This window comes from Ixodes scapularis, unplaced genomic scaffold (genome assembly GCF_016920785.2).
Source record: "Ixodes scapularis isolate PalLabHiFi unplaced genomic scaffold, ASM1692078v2 PGA_scaffold2__306_contigs__length_199485367, whole genome shotgun sequence".
Classification (NCBI taxonomy): domain Eukaryota; kingdom Metazoa; phylum Arthropoda; class Arachnida; order Ixodida; family Ixodidae; genus Ixodes; species Ixodes scapularis.
Genome location: NW_024609857.1, coordinates 156234338 through 156260899, shown reverse-complemented (window position 1 = coordinate 156260899; position 26562 = coordinate 156234338). Strand labels below are relative to the sequence as shown.

Here is a 26562-nt window from a genome sequence, read left to right as displayed (position 1 = left end):
CCAACCCGCCGGCGCATCGACCGGCCAGAGCGATTGATGAGCAATCTTTATACTTAATTTCACCCGAAGTCAACCTACGAGCCAAGGGCACCAAGAGAACAGCATCAAAGCGTGAAACATTGTGGCACTCGTGATCTCCCTGTGTTCACCGGCTAAACCAATGGAGTGCGGCGAATGCCGCGTGACTTGTGCTTTTACTATGTGTGTTTAAGGTTTTATGCATTCGAGCCTTCGACCGTGCTGACCCGAGATGAAACAAACAATATAGTGAGTAGAGATGCCGTTAAATAGATATTAAAGAGCAGCTCTTAGGCGCCCGTCTCCGCGTTTTGCGGTGTCGCCATTGCCGTAACCGCCCCACTAAATTAAGCCGGGAATCTAATTGATTTTGAGGTGATGTGACATCAATTTTCCCACTAAATTTAGCAGACAAACTGAATTCGTTCGTGGGTGACGTGACACGAAGTCATGTGACATCATTTTCCCCACTAAATTCAGCGAGGAAACTGAATTGGTGTTGAGGTTACATGACGTCAATTTCCCCGCTAAATTTCGCGGGAAAACTTAATCCGCTAAATTTAGCGGGGAAACTTAATCCGCTAAATTTAGCGGGGAAATTTTCGCTAAATTTCCTGCTAGATTCAAAGGGAAAGTTTAACGGGAGGAGGAGAGGAAAAGGAAAGGAGGAGAGGATGAGGAGAGGGTACAGATGAGAAGGAGGGGCATACCCTCCCCTCCCCCATACCCTCCTCTCCTCCTTCTCAAAAGCTGCACTCTAATTTCACATTACAGAGAATTGTAAAGATCTAATTTTTTTTTTGTACCATTTTTTCCTTTTCTACTTATCTGAATATTAGGGTCATCCAATAATAAAATACTTTTATTTTTTACTTTAAGCCCATCTTGCTGAAGATGTGGTGCAATTCTGACAGCACTTGCATCACTGAATATATATACCATCCCCTGTGGGGAAAAAAAACACACACTTAGATAAAATAAAAACAAAAATTACACATTAAAATACTTACCCACTATGCAAAAAGTGATTCAGATAAGACCACCAAGAACAACTTCTTAGTCAATGGGACATACCAAAGGCATGCTGATGCACTTGTCTCCAGCCTTCCCAATAAAAAAAAAGCCTCTATTATTTCTCTCTCCAACTCGTCCTTCACCTTTCAATAATGTCACAATTAGAGTCAAGCCTTTCACAATACGAATTACCGCATGGAAAATGAGCGTACAGTTAATTAAATACCCCCGCTGTCTCGAGCTGAGCCAGGCCACAAAGACGAGCTCCCTTCGGCCGGATGTGCCGACTGTGATTCTGGTGCTCGGCGAAGCGGAAGGCACCCCTTTTAATTGGTCGCGCCAACACGTACGCGGACGATAAAAGTCGTCGCTGCCACTATGTGCAAACTCTGGCTATTCCTTGGTCCAGGGGTTCCCAAACTTTTCAGTCTTCCCATCTCTCTCGACCGACGATCAAGGAACCCCTCGTGGTCTCAGCATCGACGCAAGGAACTAGCGTGGAAGCCTGCAGACTTCGTAAACAATAGCGCATATACTAGCGAGTGTTTGGCATGAAGTTTTGCATCGACAGAAGGCTCAGATTTCCTAAAGTAGTGCCTAGACTGCGCAACACTTTACCCAGGGTAAGAACGACCTAGGGGGTATGGGGAATGCCTAAGGATACTTTGGGGAACCCCGGGGTTCCCAGGAACCCAGTTTGAAAACCCACACCCTGCGGGATCACTGGGCAGGTTTCGCCTCCTGCCCGTCATGCAGAGGCACGAGAGCTACCGAGAGAGTTTAATAGAATATTGAGTCCCCATCGTTAGCGTGGATGACGAGGGAGCGTTCAGTCTTCAAGAAAAGGAGGCCAAAGAAAGGCTAGAGCAGGGGTGGCCGAACTGCGGCTCTCAAGGGCCGCACGCAGCTCTTCGCGGGTCCAGGCACGGCTCACAGCTCTCTGGTAAGCGTGCCTTCCTTCACCTGCTCTGACCCCAAAATAAAAAAACTCTAGACTCACAAAACTCTAGACTCACAGCCTTTGCAGTTTTGTACCACACCACGTACATACCGCTAGACGGCTTTTTGGCACATAGGTGTGTCCAGTGACCCTGTTTCCTTTCTTGTTCCAGGAATAATTTCGAACCGTATATACCTAACGGACGTTGGGGCAGTGGCTGACTAGCGAACCATGCATTCATTTTTGCTTAGCGGTTGAAGAAACATTCCGCTGCCTGGTGTTAATTGTTGTAGTCAACAATTATACTTGTCCCCTCTGGAAAGGACTGCTCCCATCGTATCATTTCAGTTCCCCCCCCCCCCCCCCTTCCCTTTTTTTTCCCCTGCTCTTTGAACTTTTTTTAGTTTCGTCCGCGGCTGTAACTTAACGTCTCTCTGGCCACCACTGGGCTAGAGGACGTTTAGGCAAGGGATGTGTCCAAGAGGAAGGCCCATAAGGTGACCGACTTCAAGGATTGCCGTAATGCACGGCGCTACGTGACCGACGGGCCAAAAATGCGGTTAAGCTGAAACGTCGCCGTACACGGAGTTACCTAAGCGAAGACTCCAAGGCGGGCACGACGACAATTTTGCGCGGCTCCGTCTCCGGCCAACGCCGTCTGTCACATAGAGACGATCTAACGAGCTTCGTGCAACCGACACCTGCTAGATAACAAAGGCGCGGTGCCAAATTTTCTTTGCCACCCGCCGGTGGCCGGCATGGGGCGGATCAGACGAGAATGCCGCTTCGGCATTTGGCAGGACCCTGTGTCCTCTCCGACCGAACGCGCAGCCAAAGGCCGCCCGCAGCACTCTCGTCAAATTTGTGCGTCATGCTTGCCTCCTTTAGGGGAGGTAGAAAATCCACCGCAGCCAGGAGGTGACGGTGCAAGCGTGCCACCCCTGCCCATGGGCCGAACTTCGAGAAAAGAGGCAGGCCCTCTCCCGCTCACCCCTTTCCGTGAAGGCGCCCTCTGCTCGCTCCTGGATCCTCTGGAACAACTCGCCTCCTTCCATGCTGAAAGAGGGCAAGGACCACCGCTGAGAAAAGGGTCGAACGTTCCGTAAGCAGAACAAGAAAAACTTGTGCAACCGAAAGCAGGTGGAGGAAAACGGCGGGGAGGCAGCAAGAACTTCAGCACGCACGGGTCGATCCTGTCGCGAGAGTTAAGCTAGCCGTTTGTCCCCGAAACTTGGGCATCTGTCTGGCGAGAAGAGTTGGGCCTTGAAGAAAAGGTCACTCCTAGCATACACGTATGTATGCGCAAGGTCGACTGGACTCTAGAGGAAGGGATTCGGTCCACATATGGAGCAACCTGGGCCAAGCCTATCCAGAAAAGTGCTCCCCCACTGCTTTGATCCCAACCAGCGGGAGGGGGACGTCTATACTGATGGGGACGTTGACTTGTAAGCAGTGTTATTCTCATTTGGTACGCAGGCGTGAAAGTGCTGCATCTCCGAAAGACGCTGCCGACAGGGCTGCGGATAGTTTGAAAAAATTAGTCTGACTCAGCACAAACTAAAGGCAGAATTTTGCCGCCGCTAAGGGGAATAGCTGCACGAAAATTGCGGAACACAAAACTCCAACCTGTAAACTCCAGGAATCTTTCTTTTCTCGAAACAAAAACATGCAGTGACATCAGTCTGCTAACCGGCATAAACACGTACAAAACTAGCAGATATCCTGCAGCCTCCTCTCCCTCCCTCCCTCCCTCCCCCTAGCAGACGGCTTAACTTCATGAAAGAATAGCATGAGGTAGTTTTTTGTCGTCTGAATTCTAACAACGGCAATCTTCTTACCCTAATTTCATTGACAGCAATGGCATATCTTGAGAACAGGCAACAAATCTCTAACAAGCTAAAGCAAATATTTCAAAAGTTAATCAGTGAAATTAGTGTAATTAATTTGATACTGATCAGTTCACTCCTTACTGAACGTTCGCCGCAGTCAATAACATCCCGCAGGAATTAAGTATTCTAAGTGGTGAAACACCCTGTATGTCCAAAACCAAAAGGTGATAAAATCCAGATGACTGGTGTCGAAAAAAAAAAAAAGAAGAATTTAAATGAATGCAGACGCGGTAATCAGAAATATCAAATCTGCCCATGCGTCTCTGCGCCTGCAAAACTTGAAAAACTGGATGTAAATTACAAGGAAGGTGTTAGCAACGGCAAAAAGATATTTTTTTATAAACTTTCAGATGGCATGCAACAAAATACCAAAGAGTGTTTGGAATACCCACAAGAGGCATGTAAGGAGGATGGGGGTATTCCAAATAATCTACGTCGAAGCAAAGTGATTGAAGGAAGTTAACAAAAAATAAAAATTGTGTTATTAAAGAGCCCTTGAAAAGAAAAAAAATTGTTCTTTTTAAACAGTTTGGTTGGGATACGCATGTCAAGAAATAAATTTTACGCAGAAAAAGTTTTTTTAGACCAATATTGACGGTGCGAGATGCGATTTAGTCGGCAATCATCTCCTTTCTACTTGTTTTCTCTCTCGGAATTTCAAGTGCGTGGAGGAGAGGTGGATCGGCTTCGCCTTCATGACCGAGATGGTAATTCCGGAACGACCCATGACGTCATGGACTTCGTATGCAGAATTTCAAATTCATTAAATTTATTTATTGACACGTGTGTCCCAACCAGACTGTTTAAAAAAAAAACATCTCTTTTTCTTTTCAGGGGCCCTTTACATATCTATTTATCTTGGGCTCAACAACAAAAAATTTTTCTAGCTCCCCTCTCATGAAGAAACAGTAAATTGCATGTCGCCCATGGTCATCAGTGTAGAAGACGCAAGGAATGCTTAGATGAGCTTGATGTTGGGAAGACCCCAACGGGCTGTCAGGTAGAGTTTTAAAGTTGTGCTCGTCGATTGTGTCCCATTACTTATAGATCCTTCTTTTCAAATCGTTAGCAGCAAGTGTCTTCCCAAATGAATGAAAAACAATGCCAATCCACAATCATATGCCAAAATAAAGTGAATTATTGCACCACCTCACTGAGTTGCATGTGTTGCAAGATTTTGAAGCATACTATTATCTATTGCAGTGTTGAGAAGCACCTACCTACTAATATAAACGGATATTTTTCTCTAAATCAGCATGGTTATAAAAAGTACCCCTATCGTGTACTACACAACTACACAACTCAAAGGACTTTTGAGATAGGGTTTCAATTGCTGAAAGGGAAGGTGGCTTTGGATCATATTGTTAGTGCACTTTCTTTAAATCTTAACATCACTCAGATTATTACAAAAGCTGACCACTCTAAATTTCCTCATTTGAAATTTAGACAGGGCTCCAAAGACGTTGCTGTATGGAAAGACCTACAACTGAATATGGATGCGAATCGTAGGATCCAAACCAAAAGTACCTTGTAGGCAAACTGGGAAAAAAAGCCAGACACCCTGCTGCAAGTTTTATATGAGGAAGTTACAGTAGGAAGGTTAGTGCTACAACAAGATATTACAATTTTGATTAGTTGAAAGCCTTCATTGTCAAGGTGGAAAAACTCCAGAGAGGTTTTTGCAGTTTTTTTCAATGACTTGATGGAAACTGACAATAATAAGTACTTGCAAAGAAATATGTATTCTTTCCTTGTCTGGTTACTGCGTGGAATATGTTGCCCGAGTCTAATTTTATGTATGATGATGTGGGATCATTTCTCCTAAAATATAATCCTGATTTTTCTGTTTTGCTTTATGCACATTTACTTATGTACATTTTATTTTGATAGCCTTTTCAGTATTTTAACTGTATCTTAAATAACTTTTGGATAGTTAGTTCTTTTTCAGACCACCTATTATGGCAATGTAGGATTTTCTGCAAAAAAATAAATTGAATTCAACTAGTGTCAAAGTAGTGCCTTTTCCAATAAATACGAGAAACTGTTGCTGTGTCTAAACTAAGCAACCCAACATAATGACATTTTAACCTTACTAATTGTGACATGAGCCTCCATAAAAATTTCTTTAAGGACTTTACATAAAAAACAAAAAGCCCTAAAAGGCTATTTCTAGCTTACAACTACAAATCACCTATTTTTAGTGTGATGAAACAAATTGTTTTTAGTGTAATGGAACAATTGTTATTTCTTTCACAATTTGGCTGCTACACACCAAATGCTTGCTCTTATTAGTAAAAACTATAGAATCAGTGGGAACTTTTATGAACTTCCCAGATAAAGTAGCCTCCGATTATAGCAGATTATTTTGAGTAATTGTTCATCAATCAAATGCCCATAAAATTATTGTAAACATTTTATGGCTATGTCTTGTTAGTTATATGTAGGTTTCAGTGTTCACGGATAAATCGGAAAAACTCAGGAAAACACCGACTGTTCGGTAAAATTTTCGTCAATTGGCAAAATAAAAAAGCAATGAAAAGCAAAAAGATGCATTTTCGAATAAATTGGGTGAAAGCACAGGGTCGATGGTCTTGAAGGGAGGCCACTTCATTTTCATTTGAAATATTGGACTATTTACAAAAGGGAGTTCACCGTCTATCTCATCAAGATTCATTGAGAACACCAACGGGTCACCGTACTTCTGGGTCACGACAAAAGCCACTGTTCCACTTTCCAGTTAGGGGCATACTATTTGCGTTTCTTAGGGAGAGAAGGGGTTGTGTTTTTATAATAATGAAAGCTATGAAACTGAAGATTTCATAGGAGGGGGGCAAGGTAGCTGGAGCTTCCCTGTTTCCCAGCGACTGCGGTCAGGTGTTTAGTCATTTCGAAGTATTGACCTTACTTCAGGCAATACCTTTTTGCAAGATTTGTCATGGGACAGTTAGTAACGGTCCTAGCAAGAGCGCCAAAGCCAAATGAAGCTGCAGACATCATTCAATACAGATGAGTTCTTACGAATTTATTGTATGTATGTGTCCGGATTTTTTTTTTTTTTTTTTTTTATAGTGAAATACTGCAAACAGTAAAATTAATCTATAAATTTTAAAGAATTGGAAATCTAAAAAAAAAACTCTGATAAACCTTGAATTTTCAGCGAAAAACAATTGAAACACACCCTCCGAATTTAGTGAAAAATAAACTCCAAAAACATGGAATCGTAGTTACATCTGAACTAGACTGACTATTAATCGCTATGAGAATTTCAAATTCTTTTGGCGCATAAGGACTTGATCACGCCCAAACTGTTACCCACGGCCAGATCACATCTCTGTATCACAGTGTTCATGGACCAAAGAGATCGGAAATGCCATCACCAACCATCCTGACATTATTTCAAGCAAGACAAGAATCCAAGAATTGCCACATCCAAAAACCTCCAGCCTCAACAAAGAGTTTGATTCACACATTCATGCTCTAAACCTAAAAAACAATCCCCCCCCCCCCCCCCCAAAAAAAAAAATCAACGAGCACAAGTTGATGGTGCTGCCACCTCACAACTAACACCAAAGTTATACGGCAAGCAAGTCAACCAAAACGCATCACTTTGCGAAGGGGAGTGGAGATCTGAAGAATGAGGAGTCTCTCCACGAATCAGAGGAGGCGTAAAAAAAGGTGAGAGGGAGGGATAAGTGAGCAACAAAGCTCCACCCCCAAAGATGTTATGCGGTGAACAAGTTCGTCTGCTCCTTGCACAGGGGTTGCAATAATTTCAGAACGCCAAGCTCTTATTGGCGGATTGAAAAAAGTAGTGGGTAGACCTCAAGACATTAGCATTAAAGGGATACTACAACGAAATTTCGGCGCTTATTTTTCGGTCTATAAGTGTTCAAAGGAGCAGTTCTCACATCGGACACACCAAAATCCTGTTAGCGAAGACACGAAAAGGAATTTCCCCTCTCCCCGAGAATCTCTTTTGTCAGTCCCAGAAGTCACTATTGTCCCTCTACAAGATTATAGAAGATTATACCGTCACTCAAGATTCGTACAAAAGCAGCCCCTTCGGTGGCTGGAACGACTAGGCAATCCTCTCCACGTGAGCCCTGCCCGTGGCCTCGCCGCAGCTTTGCCCGTCCTGAGACGAGCTACGTCACGATTGCGTTGAATGTCATGTGCTCTCCGCTGGCTGCTCTCCGACAGCTTGCCGGAGTGGGCCGTTTAAACGAAAAATACAGCCACCAGGCTTAAAATACAAACGTGTGATTGTCATTTACAGATATTGTGGATCATATTCAACCTATTTTTGAACCCAACAGGTATATTTCAAATTTAGCTGAAGTATCCCTTTAAGGTCCACCTACTATCCTTCCCATCAAAGCTAATAAAGCTCGGCATCGTTTTGACGTCACCGCAACTCCTGCGCAAGAAGCAGACAACTTGCTCTCCGCATACTCTTCAGTTGGTAGCAAGCAATATCTCAGCCGTGACTTCTTTGACTCTTGCAGCGCAAAATAATGTTCCCTTCAAACTATTTCACATCCCCGTACTCGAAGACAGAGTCCTCATTCGTAAAGAAGGTGTGGATTTCTGAAAGTAATAATAAAGGCAAGGGAGCAGTTGCTACGAGTAGCAGACGACGCTGGGGCTCACCATTGCACTCTCTGTGCAGGTTTACTACGGTTGATCGAATGCCATTTCATCGAAGCACGTTCTAGTGAACGAAAACGCTTTATCGAAGCACGGTTTAGAGAAACGCCATTTATCGAAAAGGGGACGCTTTTTAAAAAAAGCTTTCCTTCTTCGATTGTGTATCACTGGTGCGCGTGTTAACCCAGCCGCCCCGTCGCATTCCCGCCGCTTCGCGGTGGCAGTCTGCGGCGGCCTATTACAAAAATGTTAACTCACCGACTTACCCAAATTCGCTAAAAGGAGGCTCATCGCCATTTTCTCTAAACTGGGTTCTCTATAAAGGGATTTGATAAACTAGGGTCGGTAAAACGGCGTTCGCTAAAACGAGCTTCTCTAAACCACATGCCTCCGCTCTGTGCAAGGGGCGGACAAACTTGCTTGCAGTAATAGCAGATGAATTCAGTTGTGAACTAGGTTCGGGAGGGGGGCCTTCATGTGTTGCCTGTGAGGGGTTGCATTAAGGCACTCATCCTTACCGGCTACCCTTCTTGATGCTTCCAGGTAACAGACAAACCTTTTTTAAACGTATGAGGCTGTTATTTACGTAAGCGAATAAAAATGTGCTCATTACTTATTTACATGTTTCCTTTGCTTTCCTATAGGCATCAAAACACAAAAATCTTTAACTGTTCAAGTTGCAAAACGAAGCATTCCTGCACGCGTTTTCACTATTACAGTAATTCAGCGAGTCGCCGAAAAAGAGATCTTCACAAGTTTCAATGTGTTTTAAAGCACAGAGCTGGCAGTATGCAGTTTTTGTCCAAAACTACAGTAAGCAGACGATGTAGGCCTAATGCAGCGCCACTGCTAGAACACCCTTAGTTCAACAGCATCTATGTAAAATTCCACAATGTTACCATGTAGCTGTTTTTCCAGCTAACTTATTTTTTTCCAACACTGGACTATTTTTTTGTAACGTTCATCCAGCGGGGAAAAATCAAATTTAGCTGCTGGTGGGATATTCTAGCTTGTGTACGAGTGATATCTAGCAGATTTCCTAGCTTTTTCCAGAAATGTTCTTGTTAGGCTATAAAATATAGGTTTTTATTAAATGCAGTTTCTTTCAGGAAATGACCAAGCTACAGAACAAACTAAATTTTTCGACAGATTAAGAGCCGAGATTTCTCATAAATTTCGAAAATGCTCGTGCCAGTCAAAATGTCAGTGCCGTCATGACTACATGCAGACAACTAGCATAAGCAGTACTGTCATGGTTATGCATTTATTGTTGACACGTCTACAATAAACCTTTAGTGTAAAAACAAAGCACGGACCCAACAGTAAAACGCAAATGATCTTGCAGACGTATCTTTTATTTGTCCAGCTGCCAAAGAAATGCCAGTTTCATTTCTATTAAAGACTTGTGCAAAAGTGGGTATCTTGATAATCCTATGTACATAAAAAACCAAAACATGTTTAATTTTTTTTACTCCTCTCCAAAGAAGTAAATGAAAGAAGTGGAAAATATGAACTGTTATAACCCCAGTTTTGCTGCAGTCTTTACATAAATAAAAAAAAAAAAAAAAAAAAAAAAACTTGCATTTTTTTTGTTGGTAAATATTGATGCAAACTATAATTTTATTTCAACTAAGTTGGCATTTTTTGCCCGAGACACCAAACATCAGGAGACACTGTATTTCAAGAATCACTAGAAAAGTCCTACATTAAAGGGGCACTGAAGTTGATTCTGGGATTGTCTTTTTGTGGTGACAACTCAATCTAGACGCTCTAAGCATCCCAATAAACCCCAAATTACAATCGTGCGTAGCTTATTTCCTGATTAAAAGAGCGTTCAAAGATTGTGACACGCAATTTCTGGGAAGAATTTTCTTCCGAGTGAAGTGGTCGATGAAGGGCACTTGTCGGCGACTAGCAAGCAATGGCGTTGCCAGCGGTGAAAAAGACAAGTCTTATCCGATTGTCTACCTATCAGATTCTTCGAGACGAGATATAATAAAATCATCCGGAATCTGCATGTATTGTAGGGCTTTCATTGGTCCACACAATGCAGCCCGAGAGAAAAAAGAGTCCACATGTTTCTCTCTTGCTCCGAGATGGATAGGCGGTTTTGTAATATAGGACTTGGCATATGCGGGAATTAATACTTTTGAAACAATATAAGATCAAAAACGACCTTTTTCAAAACTGACTTTAGAGCCCCTTTACTACCGAAGAAAACAATGCCTTGCTCCACTTATAATTTTTGCCACATAAAAATAAAATAAAAATTTTCGAGGGTGGTTTACTTCTTTACCAAGTTAACATACTGACTCAATACGAGGGTTTGAACTGCCATAAACAGCCATTTCAAATATCCTTTTTAAATTAAGGTCCCATTAGACTAAAGATGTAGCTGTTTTTGCCCCAAATCTAACCTGCTTTTAAGCACCTGAGTAACGGGAAAATTTAATTCACCGCTGGCAACCCTGGTTTCAAAACTGTAATATCTAGTAACATTAGCTAACACTGAACGAAGTAGAGCGTGCACCATGAAGGCTCCCATCCATGCTCGAAGGAACAGCAAGCACGGGAACAATCGCCCGTCTCAAGTCAAGCGTTGGACGACACACCCAACGACAAAGGCGGGAAGCCACGCTGCTGCAGGTGCCTCCCTTCATGCGCAAGACCGGTGCAATCATTTTTCCTCGTCCCGGGCACAAAGGGTTTTATTGCAACTGCACCCAGCACCCTTGTGCAATCTCCCTTTTCCCACCAGAGCCCGCACGGCAGCTGCATTGTGTCGTATTTTTTCTGCTCTACAAGCTTCCGATTTACCCGAAAGCGCCGACATTGCAGCTAATTATGTGCGTGCTGTTACTACGGTACTAAAATCGGTGCACAGCAAGCAGAATTTAAGGAAGATATCCTGGAATTGCTTTATTGTGAAGGAAGTTTTGTGGGAAGCCATTTCCGCGTGGAGGCCTGTCTAACATAGCCGCCAAAGAGCCACAAGAAAGAAGTAAACACAAAAAATCCAGCTATAACCGTTCCGACGTGGAGGCCTGTCTGACATAGCCGCCAAAGAGCCACAAGAAAGAAGTAAACACAAAAAATCCAGCTATAACCGGAAGGAAAACCGAAATGTTGGTTTGGGGCACCAGAACACTGCGAGGTATTGTATTATTATAGGAATAATTTCATTCCTTGGGCATGATATTCAATCAATATAAGTACACTCACTGCACAAAAATATGCCTGTGCATTACTTACAAGATGGGTTGAGCGAATTGTACCCAAATAATAATTGGTCCTTTGCCAGAATACTTGTAAACACCAAGCTTGGTCAAACACACCGATTGATCTGAAGTGGTTGCATCATCAAATGCTAAACTGAAACTTAAAGTTTTACCTGTTCAATTCATAGAAAGCTAAAAAGCGTAACTTCACAGAGAAATTCCACTGCAAAATAAATAAATGAAAGGCAAACAAACACAGCTTCCCATTTGCATGTATTACACTGAAGCAGTGTCTAATAAGGCTTGATAGTTCTTTAGCAGAATGAACTGCAATCCCATATCAGCTAGAGCACAAGATAGGGTTGCTTTGCAGATCTATTTATTAACGGTAGTTCTGTTACTTATAATAAAAAATGGATGATACAAACTTTTGAAAACAATAAGATATGTTTCACAGAAAGAAGAAAAAACTTGGAGCATAAGGACGGGCGTCACTAACGCTGGCAATATGGTCAGCGAAGGCCATTCCAATTATGAATGACCTTAATTGGTTAATTACTCAGTGGTTGAAACAATTAAGGGCTTGAGGCCATAAGAAAACGATCTAAATAACAACAGTTTTGAGGGTTCATGAATAAAACAGACCATAGACTTAAAGGCTTGTTCAAAGTTTGGAAGAATCGCTAACAATTACAAAGAGAAGCACTTGCATGAAATGCCCAACTGATCAAGAGATTCATTAATCTAACCATTATGTCCGGTCCACTGCAGTGAGTATGGCATCAGTTTCATGCTGATGAGTGTTCTTTAGGCAGGATTGGACAGTATTGCTATACAAATGACTACAATAGTGTTAGCAAACTACAATTTACCTTTTTTTTTTTTTTTTTTTTTATTGTAGCACAATTTAATGAGTGTCCTGGTATTTCTATATTTCAACATACTTTCCAGTATATTTCTTGCACTGGGATACATTTCAAGGACTACCTATGTGATTTCATCTTTCTGGAATTGTACCCCTTGCCAAGTCAATGTCATACATGTCTATCTTGCTTCATTTGCTCCCCGACCGAACGGGAGGTGTGGAGTGACAAAAAGCGATGCCTGACGAAGTCTCTGCCCCCTTTACAGTTTTATCAAGAGGAATATTAACATCTTGTAGACCCAGAGAGGGGGAACAATAAAAAAATGGACGAAGACAATAAAATCTGAAACGCATCCTCCATTGCCCCCAAAATTGTCTATAATGTCAGTTGTCCATGATAAATAATGAGACAAATAAATATATTTACCCAGTCCATCCCCAAAAATGTGGTCTATATAGTGGGGTATACACATGAGTGAGACATCACTGTATGACTGATATCATATAAAATGGTCTTTAATGGCCGGTAGCCAGTATCGGGTAAAGTAAATCTAAAAAGTAATTGAGGTAAAATACAAAGTACAGGAGAGGTTATGTACTTCAAGTAAAGTAGTAAGTACACCGGCACAATGTACTTGGAATAAAGTACTATAGATACAATGTACTTACAAAATAAAGTACAACTACTTTTTTACACAATCTTTCATTATATTATGTCCTTTCACCCCCTTATGCAGTGCTTTTTAAAACTGGTATGCATTGCCCCAGGGGTAATTGGAGGTGTATCTTTTTCTTTAATAACCAAGGACTCAAATCGTAACCGTTAACCAAAACCGAAAACCATTCAGGAATGAAATTTGTTCAGTAACCGTGACTGGAACGAAACTGTTATTTGAAATGAGAGTAGAATATCCCTCCCAGTATTGCTTCAGAGCTGATAAAGCATCATTTTGTGATACAAATTTAACAAGATAACATTTGGGGAATGTAATTTGAAGTCGGGATTTGTACTCTCCTCGGAAACAATTAGGAGAAAAATACTTTAAGTCTAAATACATACCCAGACAATGTACTTCAAGTAAAGTACAAATATTATAAACCTACTTAAAGTAGTACTTAAAGTAGTACACTGCTGATAGTTAGCATCAACTACTCATAATAGCAACAGTTGCCATAGTAGAGATGTCCTTTGCTTTAAACAAAATTGCCTATTAAATCTTTTAAAAAAATCTATATTTTTTGTTACGAAGTGAGAGTACAATTAAAAGTAAGTTTTTACAAATATATGTCACAAATGTTTTTAAATGTCAATGACACACATGCCAGATCTTGTTTAGGCCATGGCAACACTGTTCCTTGCCTTTTCTTTAGCCAATTTCCACAGTAATTTGTTACACCAATTTACAAACCTGCCATAAATAAATCTTAATTTTCTTTCTCAGTTTCGTAACATTCACAGGCAACATATGTGACTTGCGCATGCTTTAATAGTGATGTTGGATATTTTTACTTATCACCCACATCACATTAGCAGCTCTATGCTGTAAAATAAGATGGAGTAGAAAAGATTGGTCCAACAAAAGCAAAGCCAGCAAAAGCTTCCCCCTGGTCGATTTGAATCAGATGCCTTGCTTACATCACAGTGATGTGATTGGCCTAAGCCATTTTGGAGCACCTTTCGGAGCAGCTAGAACAGTGTTTTGGAGCAACAAAAGTGTTTTTTGGAGCAGCCAAAACAGTGTTTCGGAGCAGCAAAAGTGGCATTTGGAGCAGATATTCTTAGAAAAATAAAAATATTTGTTTTAAGTGCTCGACAAATGGAGGGCACTTTGTGTTGTGTTGTGATGTGATGTGACGTGTTCTGACGAAATTTGCTGCCATGTTTTTACTGCTGAGACATCCCACAAGTCTACAGTGCTGAAGGCGTTGCCAAGCAATTCCGAAAAACCGCTTGCCACCGTTTTACGAGTTCCTGAGGTGCCAGATTTTCGTCAAAAGTAAGCAAACATAAAACAATGGATTGCAGGCGTCCCGGCTGGTGCCTCTGTTGTGCAATCATGTATTTATGCACGTGAGGGCAACTTCGACAGGCTTGCAGTTGCACGTGTTTCGTCGCGCAAGCAGAGACAAGGGCTGTTCGACTGAAACCGAAACCATGCCACTCCGTTCCGCCGCCAACTGGTTCCCAAAATTGTACGCAAAATGAAACTGTCCCGCATACGACAACAAACAGTCCAGCGGCGCATGCCTGCCAAGACGGGAGGCGAGGTACAAGCTAGACGAACAGAAAAAAAGAACCTGAGCGCATCGATGCAAGACATCGCGAGCCAGGGTCAGAAAGTTCTTGGAGCGCTTTGTGCAACGACTCAACTCGAGAAAAGCAAGCGCGCTGTGCGGGTTCAGCGTGCAGACATTGCCTTATTTGCTTTAGCTCACTTTTCGCAACCAACTTTCTTTCGCAACAGATTTTTCACGAACCTCGACACAGCAGTCTTTGAGTTAAGTATGAATTTTTGCAGTAGCGTATGGTTTAAACAAAAACAGGAATGTTGATGAACATGCGGCGGTACTTATTTTTCAGTTTAGAAAGTGCCATATCTGCAGCAACGTGGGGACGGCAACACTCAACGTCGCGCGACCACGATGAGTGGCAGGCAGGGACCAAATATAGTTTTCACACAGCCATTGCTTTCCGGAGCGAGTGCTTCAGCTCACCAAGTAACTCCCGCCGCGCAAAAACGTGGTTTTGTTTCACAGCATGACGGCATGGCTGGTACATGGCACGCTAGCGTCTGGACGTCAACACACGCCCGCGTCTATCGAAAAAATTTAAAAGTGACGCGAGACAAGATTAGACGCACCAGGCGTGACCCACGAGATGACGAGAGCGCAAAACGAAGGCAGCAAAAACCATGCAAAACCAGACGGACAACTGATACAGGGAACTTTGTGTCGGGTGGCCGCTTGCGCTACCGAGCTCACGCATGCTCAATTACGGTATTCAGTTTAGTTTCAGTTTTGAAAGGCTACCGAAATTAGTTCTTTGGCGCAGGCTTGGTGCAGATTACCCATATTTTGGCAAAATGTAGCAGGATGTAGCAGGGTTCGCCCCTTGGTGCAATTTGGTGCAATGGACGCAGCAATCACATCACAGACATCAGCACCATTAATTTGTAGAGGCAGACTGCCAGTCTTATAACAGTGCTAGTGATTATTTCCTTGCATTGAAACACATACCATTCATTAATCCCTACCGACTCTAAATCTGCAGGCTGTAGATATCCCCAGTAAACACGTAAACGTAAACACTGCTGAGATGCCATCCCATGGTCACCACTGAAGGACTCGACTAAGCAGTGCACACAAGTACTGCAATACTTTTCGTAATTGTATCTATATGTCACATGGCCGGTACTGAAGGACTTGACTAAGCATGCACACTGGTATTGCAATACTTTTCATAATTGTATTTCTATGTTACAGGGTCGCCACCGAAGGACTGGACTAAGCAGAGCACACTGGTATTGCAATACTTTCTTGTAATTGTATATGTATGTCACATGGTTGACACTGAAGGACTTGACTGAACAGAGCACACTGGTACTGCAATCTTTTCATAGTTGTATTTCTATGTTAATATTTTGGTTGTCCTTGCAGATATTTGGAAGTTTTTATTTTCTTATAATTTTTCGTCAATATTTTCAATACAGTCCTGATAGATACCCTCGTACATTTCGCAAATGCATTTTTGTATTGGTATCTCAGCTATCGTTGCACATGTTTCAGCATTTTGTATAGCTTTCCAGTATCTCTGCGAAGTACAGAAGTTCTAAAAGCTGCATATTCTCCAGGACCTGCATTCTACAGTGTTTCATTCAGGCCTGAGTGACACAGCACTCGGAGGCCCCGAGACCAAACCTGGGCCAACAAACAGCACTGCTAAGACGACAGAACAACACACCATTCTGTTCCTCTTAGTCGAGTGGGCGACTCCGTTTAATCTGCAACCTGCGGCTATGACCGATTCTACGAGAGGTCGCCTCTTCCCGATACGCAGGGCAAAATCCCTGTTGTTGAAGGGAACACACCTTCAGAGAAATCTGGTCACAGCTGGGTATCCCATTTCCACCCAACACTGCCTGAAACTGACCTTGCCGAGGAAACGACGCAGCTGATAACCGCTGGGCGCAGCCGATAATCCCTCACGCGATGCACGGATCTACCACCGGCGATGTCACAACTGAAGGGCCGCTAGAAAGACGGACATTACCTCGCAGAAGACAACCTCGAGATAACAGCACTTCAACCTTTAACTGCCTCGCAGGGTGGCAAGCGTATTGCATTATCAATTAAATCCAGCCTGCATCCATTCTTGGATTCACCCTTCTTGTTTCCCCCAACTCTCCAATTAATTGCATCGTGCAGCTCCCAAAGAAATCCTCTCATTGCTTGAGGGGCTAGTTATACCGTCCATCTCAATGGCTAACATGGCAGCATGTAAATATAGAACTCGATGTGCAGTCTAGTTCACCCAATATCCAGTTAGGCTCGAATAGGACTGCTTGTTTGTTGATAATCATTGCCATAGTGTGCCACAAATGTTTTTGTTTTTATACTCGGGAAGACCGACCAAATTATACAAAGAAATGGGGCCTTGTTGCAGCTCAAACGCGATGCAGACACATCCAAATGTTTACGCGGGAAAGGGATTGTCGACTCATGTCGACTCAGGAGACACGGATCAAAACAAACTAGAGACAACCCTTTTTGTAAAGGGATGGCTAGGACAACTCAAAACATACATTTTCTAGTTAAAGAAGATATAGGAAGCTGAACATCTGCCCATTTTCACCATAGTTTTCAGACAAATGATTCAATACAAAATGCAGCATGAAAGAACCAGCAGAAATCAATGGAACTGAAAGGATTGTGCTGACTAACCGAGAAATGTATGTGCCATATCCATTTTGTGAATTTTCAAATGGAACACCCTCCCCAACTATTCCGCAACTGAGTTGAGTGCAGTTTAAAAATCTTTATTAATTGAATTTATGACAACAGTGGAATTTATCCATGCTTGGGTTATTGCCAGTGCTGCGATTTTATGCATTTAAATGAGGCAATGTGCTCTTCGTTTCTGTTTCCTGTTCCCCAGGTTGTATCTAAATCTTTATTAATTGAATTTATGACAACAGTGGAATTTATCCATGCTTGGGTTATTGCCAGTGCTGCGATTTTATGCATTTAAATGAGGCAATGTGCTCTTCGTTTCTGTTTCCTGTTCCCCAGGTTGTATCTGTTATGTGCTTTCAACTTGCACTAACAAAATCCTGGCTCAAATAAAACACCTGCAATGATGCCACCGAGTTCAATAAAGGAAACAAAACCCCATGTAAGCTCAGTAAAAGATAATGCACATATCGCCCCCCCTCTCCTGCTAGATCCAAGGCACCAGTGGCTAAGTGACTACTCAAAGAAATTGTATGGTTAAAGCTATCCGTTTTAACCGCACAGCTCAAACTTTGCAGTGCCCAATCCTCTTGTTCTGATCTTTATCTAAAAAAAAAAAACGTAAAAAAAAAAAGACAGCTAGTCAAAATATTTAATTTCTAAGGAGAAGACGAACCTCGAAGTTGAGCACTCACGCCGCAAACACTGGTAGCTGCACTAGAAAGCAGGAGCAGCAAAAAGACTGTTCGAGGTGCCGCTAGGGCCATGTGCGACATGATAGATGGTATGCAAGATGCCCAATGGACGCCCTGTGTGTGTTGTCGTGCTCGTATGCCTTTTCATATATTCTGTTGGATCAGCACTATGGAGGGTCCGCAAACTCCAGAATAAAGTGGAATGCAGAAATACTTCGCTGCTTTTTGAGCAGTGCATCTCCGGAACGTCGGTGCTCGTCCAGGCTGCCTGCCGGGAACATTAATTTTTAGAGTTCAAGTACAGTTGGCGATAGGTTCAGAGTTTGGGGGAAGCTCCTCCCATTTCATTCCCTTTTAGTGGAGCAAACGGTGGAGAAAAGGTCGTCCCCTTTCCAACGTCTGCTCCACTAAAGTGGAAAGAGGTGGGAGGTGTTTCCCCAGAACTTTTAAGCTGTCGTCGACTATACCACCAATCGATCTACTCACTGCCCGCTTTTTACGAAGGTAGCACATATACGAGGAAACAATTTTGGGAGGTCTTTGGAGGAAAGAAGACGAATTTTGAGCCGCAAGTTGTGTTCTGGGTAGTTGGGCACTCATATGTCATGTACAAATAAACACCTTGCAGAGCATAAATACCCTGTCAGTGTACCTTTAAACGGATGGTGAACCAAAATTTGGATTTCAAAAAAAAAAATCCTGGAGATGTAGGCGGGACGCTACAATCCCTACAACACTACTAGTAAGGCGATATCTCAAATGGACGGCCGTATTTTTGGAAAAAGAAGTCGAGATTGAACCAGGCCGACGAGGCGCGTGAGGTCAAGATACCCAGTTTCCTCCTCTCTTCGCTTCGCTCCCTCAAGGCCGCAAGGCGGAGAAGACGCGAGGCTGTTCCCTCCCCTTCTCGGAGAAACATGACGTCAACATTTCTGCAAAATGTGCCTCTTTTTTTTTTTAAAATACAGTCATCCGTTCGAGATATTGCTGTATGAGTGATATTTTGGTGTTTGTAGCATCCCGTAGCACGCTTTTGCCGTGTGTTTTGGGGAATCCAGATTTCGGTTCAGCATCCCTTTAAGGGATAGTGTGACAAAATCTTAACGCCTTTTTTTTTTTTATCTAAATGTCAGATGCGTCTTGGCCACGCCACGGAGACACCAATGTTTTGCTCGAAAGGGCACTGAAACATTATTCAGAAAGAACAAACCGAATGTCGTTACATCACCCTGAACTTAAAAGCAGTGCCTCTCCGCGGAAGTACGGCGGCAAACTGCGTGAGCGCAAGCCCAGTCAATCTTGGCCAAATCGGGTTTCCTTTCTCTCCCGAGTCTATTGAGCACCTTGTGCAGGGAGCGGCAGCTTAAACGGCCAGGTTGTAAGGCGTTCGCCCCCAAGTCCTCATCCTCACAACTACTCCTGACCTCATTCATTCTCTAAGATTTTTACCAGGCCTGAGTAACCACTGCTTTGTTCACTTTACACTTGAAGGCAATTCTCATAGCCTTAAGAGTATGCCTAAACATATACGGGATTACAGCAAAGCTAACTACCCTGATATCAATGATGAATTGGCACAATTTCTAAACGAATAATTTTTCTAATCGTACTATAGAATCCAATTGGTCTATATTTAAAGTCAAAGTTAATTATCTTGTAAACAAATACATACTCCTATGAATAATTCTGTACAAAAACCGGTCCCCTTGGTTTACTGTTTCTTTAAAGCACCCGTGAAATAAAAAGAAACGACTGTTCCGCAAAGCAAAGCAGTTCAATAAACCTGACTTGTGGTGTGCGTATCGGAATGTTGCAAGCCTCTTTAAGAATGAAGTGGAAAAAGCCAAAAACATATTTTTTAATGTTACCCTACCATCCTTATTGACAAATGACACTAAGAAATTTCGGAATATAATTAGTGGACAAAAAAAGAGTTTGATATCGCTAGTCGATCATAATAGAGTCCCAGTTCCAAGGTCGAAGAGTTCATCTTTACTAAATGATGTGTTTTCTGTCTTTTTTGCCACTTTTTTTTGTTTCTTGCCCTGAATATGATATTGCAGCCTTTCCACTTATGGATCCTGTTATAACTGATTGCATTGGTGTGCTTAGTTTAATAAAAAAAATTTGAAAGTTTCTTCTTCATCTGGAACTGACGGGATTATTTCTAAATTTCAGAAAAACACTGAAATGCACTCTTCTGTAATACTATCAAACTTTTCTCACAGTCCCTAGATCTTTGTTCGTTGCGCAGCGATTGGAAGGTGGGTGAGGAGGTGCCTTTGTTTAAATCAGGGGATGCTCACTCTCCTCTCAATTACATCTTTTAACTAGTGTCTCGTGTAAAATATTGGAGCATATCATCTATTCTAACCTACCGTAATATCCCGAGTCATCGCCCATCCCCGAGCCATCGCCCACCCCATTTTTTGGGCCAATATCGATTTCCGAAAAAACACCGAGTCATCGCCCACCCCTTCAAATACCCCAGCGCGGACTCTGCGATCCGCGAAAACTCATCCTACCCGAATGACGCGGCCGCGGACCTTACAGTTGGAGGACGTCCGTGACAAAGTAAAACGAAGGAGGGAAAGACACTTCTTTTTGTTTACGCATTTCCTCCGTGAGCGACCCCAAAGTGGTCGTGTATCCGTGCGAAAAGAAAACGATGGAGATAACAAAATAAGAGTTTGTTAACGTAACCGCGGAGTGTTAGGTCAAAGTCTGTCTCCGCCGAAGTAAGGTCACCGCGAACCCGCTCCTTCTTCCCGCCCGTCGCGACCGCGGTTGTGCAATATTTTAGGCAAAGCGAAAGCGTAAATAAAGATTTGCTGGAACGTCCTACACAGACGTTTGCAGAGCGTCCCAACCGTGCATTGATAGCCCGCCGTGCACGGACGCACGTATGTACGCACCAAACAAGTTGCGCAAGAGCTTGCCCGACTTGGCCCGACGCCAAAGTATTTGCCAACGCGACCGCCGGCTTTCCCGCTTTCCCAGCATTGCTCTTGGTCGCTTCTTTGGTCCGCTCGCTCGCTCGCTCGTTGCGCCTGGTCGTTTTTTTCTATTTTCTTGTAGACTTTTCTTTCTTTTTTTTTTACTAACTAGGATAACATAATGGTGACATTCTTTCACGGAACAAACGTTCGCGCTATATGCAGATCGGCGGTGTTTCTAGCGCGTATGGAAGCAACGGACTTCGCTAGAGGAAAATATTCTTTCGTGAGCATTTTTTTCTATAAAACAATGAAACTAAATCGAGTTTTGAGTTTGATGTATCTCTTGTGCATCAGCGCTAGATACGCAGAGAAAAATAGGCGGTTTTTTCCGCTTTTTTTTTCAAGTGTTTGTGCCCACCCACCGAGACATGGCCCACCCCACTTTTTTAACGAATTTCAGGCGGTAGGGGGGTGGGCGATGACTCGGGATATTACGGTAGTTAACTTTCTTGAATCCAACTCATTTTTCACATATCGTCAGCATGGTTTTCGTAAATTATTCTCATGTGAAACACAACTGGTTTGTTTTACGAGCAATCTTTTTTCCCCTGCGCTAGACAATAATCTTCCAATCAACTGCATATTTCTTGATTTTTTGAAAGCCTTTGATTTAGTCCTTCACCAACTGCTCTGCTTAAAATTTAAAAAAAAACTAGACATTGACTCTGACATTCTTGCATGGATCGAAAACTTTTTCTCTAACGGAACACAGTTCGTATCTGCAAACGACTCAGACTCTCTTCCCTGCCCAGTAAGTTTGGGTGTGCCACAAGGTTCCTTCCTTGACCCCCTTCTTTTCTTCATATACATAAATGACCTCGTTAACAATGTCCAGTCATTCATAAGGTTGTTTGCAGATGATTGTGTCATTTATCGTGTAGCCCATTCTGACACTGATACATCTTTCTTGATTCAATTACTAACTGGTGTGACGTCTGGAAAATGCGCCTTAATGCCAATAAATGTAAAGTAATGAGAATTTCACGGAAAGCTGCCTGTACTAATCCTCCCCAATATAACATTGGTTCTGTTCTTGAACAGGTGACATTGTACAAGTACCTAGGTGTTCGTATAACATCTGACCTCTCCTGGCAAACTCGCATTATTTGATTGCTAACAACACTAATCGCATGCTAGGTTACTTACGTCGCAACTTCTCAAGGGCTCCTTTATCATTAAAACTACTGCCGTACAAGACTCTAGTTAGATCCAAGCTTGAGTATGCAAGTTCAGTGAAGGACCCAGGCCATGAATTTCTTATTAATCAAATTGAATCCGTACAGAATCGTGGCGCACGTTTTATTTTGTCTAATTTCTCACCTTTTTCCAGTGTATCATCCATGAAACTAACTTTACATCTTCCGAATCTTTCATTGCGTAGAAAATTATCTCGTTTGTCCTTATTTCACAAAATTTATCATCGCAACCAGCATCTAAGTGAAGAGCTTGTTTCTGAGCCATCATATGTATCCCATCGAAATGATCATCACCATAAAGTCAACGTGCCTTTCAGTTGCACGAAGCACTTTTTTGATTCTTTTATCCCAAGGACTTCTAATGACTGGAACCATTGCCACAGTCACAGACGCTCCTGCATTCAAGTGTGCCATTGAAAACTATTATGTTAATTAATATGTGTTGAATTCTATTTTTAGTACTTTTGTTTTTTCCCCACTCCCTTCTGTAACGCCGTGTGGCATTGAAGGTATTGAAATAAAAATAAATAAGTAGCCAAGCTCAAGTTGGCGCTTTGTTGCCCCTCCACACTCCCCGCAGAAGTTAAATAGACACGAGAGAGGAGGGAAATCCGGTTCAACCAAGATTGACTGGGCTCGTGTGCAGGCAGCTTGCTGCCAAACTTCTGCAGAGCGGAGCAGCTTTTAAGACCAGAGTGAAGTAACGACCTTCTGTTTATTCTCTTTAAATAATGATCCCGTGTCCAGCAAACAAAATTGGTGTCTCCGTGGTGTGGCCAGAACTTTGTTGACAATTAGAGAATGAAACAGGCGCTAGAATTTCATTGCAGCGTCCCGTTTATGCAACCCCAGGAAACTCTAATGAAGGCTGATCCCCGGAAAAAAAGAGGCAAGAGGGGAGAGAACAGGAACTGCACGGCCGAAGCGTTCCAAGGGAACCAATTTAGTCCACTCGACGAGACTGTGTGGCGGAAGTCAAAATAAAGAGAAAGTGCAGGAATAACAAATAGATGTAGAGGCAGAAGGTCAAAGGAAGGGAGGGGTGCCGACAGTCGGCCCTCTCAAAACACTGCTAGGCGCAGAAAAAGCAGACGGCAAAATCCACAAAACCTGTGGTGGGTCAACCGGTCAGCAAGCAATGCATTAATCAATGCTCTGCGCACACGGTCAGTCTGCAGTGGGGAACATTTGTGCACACTTTTGAGACTGCCAAAACTTGTGAATTTCAATCGCAAAAATTTGGTTACAGTTTTTAACATGAAAAGCACATCTCGGCTGTTTCCAATGCTGGAGATATACGCCTGCGTTTCTGGAGTTGTAGCATGTGTAAGTTCCAAACACTAGTAATAGGGCCTTCTGTTTAGTCAACCGACTTCGCTACAGAGAGGCTTAGAACGGTAATCTTTACAGAGCAAACAAGAGTAGTATGAATGCGCAGGCCACCCCAGTTTCTACCTCATTATAGTAAACGCTGCAACAAGGTCAAAAATGACTCGCAAGATTAGGCCTTAGAAGAATGGATATCTCCCGAGACAAAAGCCCATTGTGTTTGCACTGGAGAACTTCCTTCCTCCAGCCGTTCCCATTCCCGCCCACGGAAACGTGAGAGTTTAGCGGGAGCCGTCGTCCTCGCATTTCTTTTTTCGTCCGTTCTGGCGCATTCTCGACGGGATCCAGGAAAGTGCGAGATAAATCGAGCAATGACTCACCACTCCATGACAACCAGGAGGCATCGGTTCCCACCATAGGCATTCTCGTAGACGTCTGCAATGTTGACAATGTGCTTGCAGTTGCTCGCCCGCCAGTGTAGATCCACTTCTCTGCGAGCCTTCACATTGTCCCTCAGAACCTGCGGATGGATGGATTGATGGATATTTCAATTGGGTGGCACCTTGCGCCACCTAGTCAGTGTTATGATAATGGGAGCGGCAGAATTCCCCTTCGTTGTTTTTAGTCAACAAAAAGCTTACATTAAACAAATATTAAAAAAAAAGAAAAAAAAGTGCCAGTTTTTTGTGCAGCCTTTTTTGTAGTAGCCTTCATGCAGTTGAAAAGAAGGCATGGGACTCATTGCAAAAATTTTTGTTTTTCGAGGCATCATTTTGAGGAAAGCTGTATTACATGTTAAACAGTAATGTTTTGCATTGCAAACCTGCCCGAGGTTGTTTAGCCATCTAGTAGCATTAAGAGGAAAGTCAGCCTGTCTAGTCTAGAGTTATACAGAATGTATTTTTTCAGGATTTACAGATTTGTCTTAAAAAAGCCATGGAAGCTACACCATTTTGATTTGTGCAGGCGAGTTTTACAGCTGGGAGAAACATCTTTTATAATCGGTGTTAATATTGTTTACAGTTTCTTTGGATTTGCTGTTTCGTAAAGTTCATGTATAAGCTTTTTTACAGTGCCTTTTGGGTCTATTGTTGTTTTACTTGAGATATATGCTGTACTCACAGGACACCCTCTCCCCTACCCCCTTCAAGTAATGTCCTTCAATGGGCTATTGTGGTATCGTGAATAAATAAATTAATATGCAGAGCTAATCTTTGACAGAACACCCACACACGCACTTTATTACACCGGTAGCCTTGCTCCCGAGACATGAGTGGTAACTTTGGCGCTCCACCGCGCTCAGTCTTTCTAAAATCGATTTATTGTGTGGTTTTCAATGATGCTCGGCTAGTTCCTAATTGAAACCGTACGTTTATTTTCACTAATTAAAAAGTTAATGAACATATTTTAGCTAATTAGCCGTATTATCGTGACGATTAGCCGCCCTCTATCATGTCTCCCTGGCTGTATAACCCACCTGTGCAAACTGCATCAGTGTAGTTTTTAAGGCATTTTTTAAAACAAATATGTGAAGAAAAAAAAAAAAAAAAGCACCCTGTACATCATGCACATATGCCATATGTAATAGATTAAGCTTGGTAGACAAACAAAAACACACTCGGCCATTTCAGCTCCACAGCTGTAAAGCGTTGGTGCAACACGTAAAGACGGAAGTACTTTTGTTCCCAGCTGCCCTATCGTCTGACTGAGCCACATCAAGCGTGTCTGAACAGATTTCTTACGGGCCAAGCACCTCGCTCCAGGAACGCAGCTCTCTCTATCCTCGATAAAGCAGCTCTTGGGTACCCAAAACAAAGCCAAAACACGCGAGCATCGTTAAGGAGGCAGAGCGAAAGCTGCCCGCCAGATGCAGAAGGCAGAGCAAATAGCTCGGCTAGTAGAAGATAAGGATTCTTACAGGCCACTGCTAAAAGGGGCAGCTGTCAACCCCGCTGCATTTGCCCACACAGGAGAATGTAGTGCTTTTGCTTTCTGAAGGTTATCCTTCCACAAATGTGCAGCGGTAGGGCGCAGTTCTACTGTATTAAGCTGGTTTGAAGTGGGGGACAGTCTTCATTTGCTTCCGTTCCAGTGCGGCGGCCCTGGGCCTCTAGAATGCAGACAAGCCCCAGGCCTCGGAAACAAACCTGGATTCTCTTGGCTTCAGTGAACTGCGGCGACATAAATCAAACCCCAAAATATTGCTTTTATGCCCATTGGGAAGTGTCCTTTGCCCTTCTTCCTCTTCAGTTTTAACAAGTGCAGAAAAAAAAAGAAGAAAAAACAGAAGGATGAAAAAAAACTTTGTTTCGACAAGAACAGCAGATTATTTGCTTGTGTCGAACGTATGCATTTGCAAATTGCAAGTGTATATGTGAGCTGTGACGTTGAGAAAATGTTCTCTCAATTAAGATACTTCCAAAGACTGAACGGGTTTAGGATAGAGACAGAGATGCTGCGCATGCGGAAGATTGTGACAACAACGAGGATTTATGAAAGGTTTTAAGCCCCAAGTGAGCTCGTTTAGACGTTCCAATGCCAGTGTTTGATAAAGTATATCTAAAAAGTAATTGAAGTAAAGCACAAAGTAAATGACAGGTTATGTAGGTTTTGTACAAGTACATAGAGCAGAATGTACTTGAAGTAATGTACTATAAATACAATGTACTTTTGAAGTAAAGTACAAGTACTTTTTAACACTATCTTTCGTGATGCCCTTTCATTCCTTTATAGTTTTCCTTTTTTAAACTGTATGCATTGCCCCAGGGGTAATCGAGGGTGCACCAGTTATTTTCGGAAATG

At 42.7% G+C, this 26562-nt stretch overlaps 1 protein-coding gene across 1 annotated transcript in view; it reads right to left on the bottom strand.

Moving 5' to 3' along the window:
* Nucleotides 1-26562, bottom strand: part of LOC8025532 (MAP kinase-activated protein kinase 2) — a 56805-nt gene that overhangs the window by 26753 nt on the left and 3490 nt on the right. The window contains exons 2-3 of the mRNA XM_029988636.4: nt 24141-24280; nt 2964-3028 (exon numbers count right to left, since the gene is read on the bottom strand). Of these exons, the coding sequence (XP_029844496.2) occupies nt 2964-3028; nt 24141-24280 (205 nt within the window). The remainder of the gene's footprint in view (nt 1-2963; nt 3029-24140; nt 24281-26562) is intronic.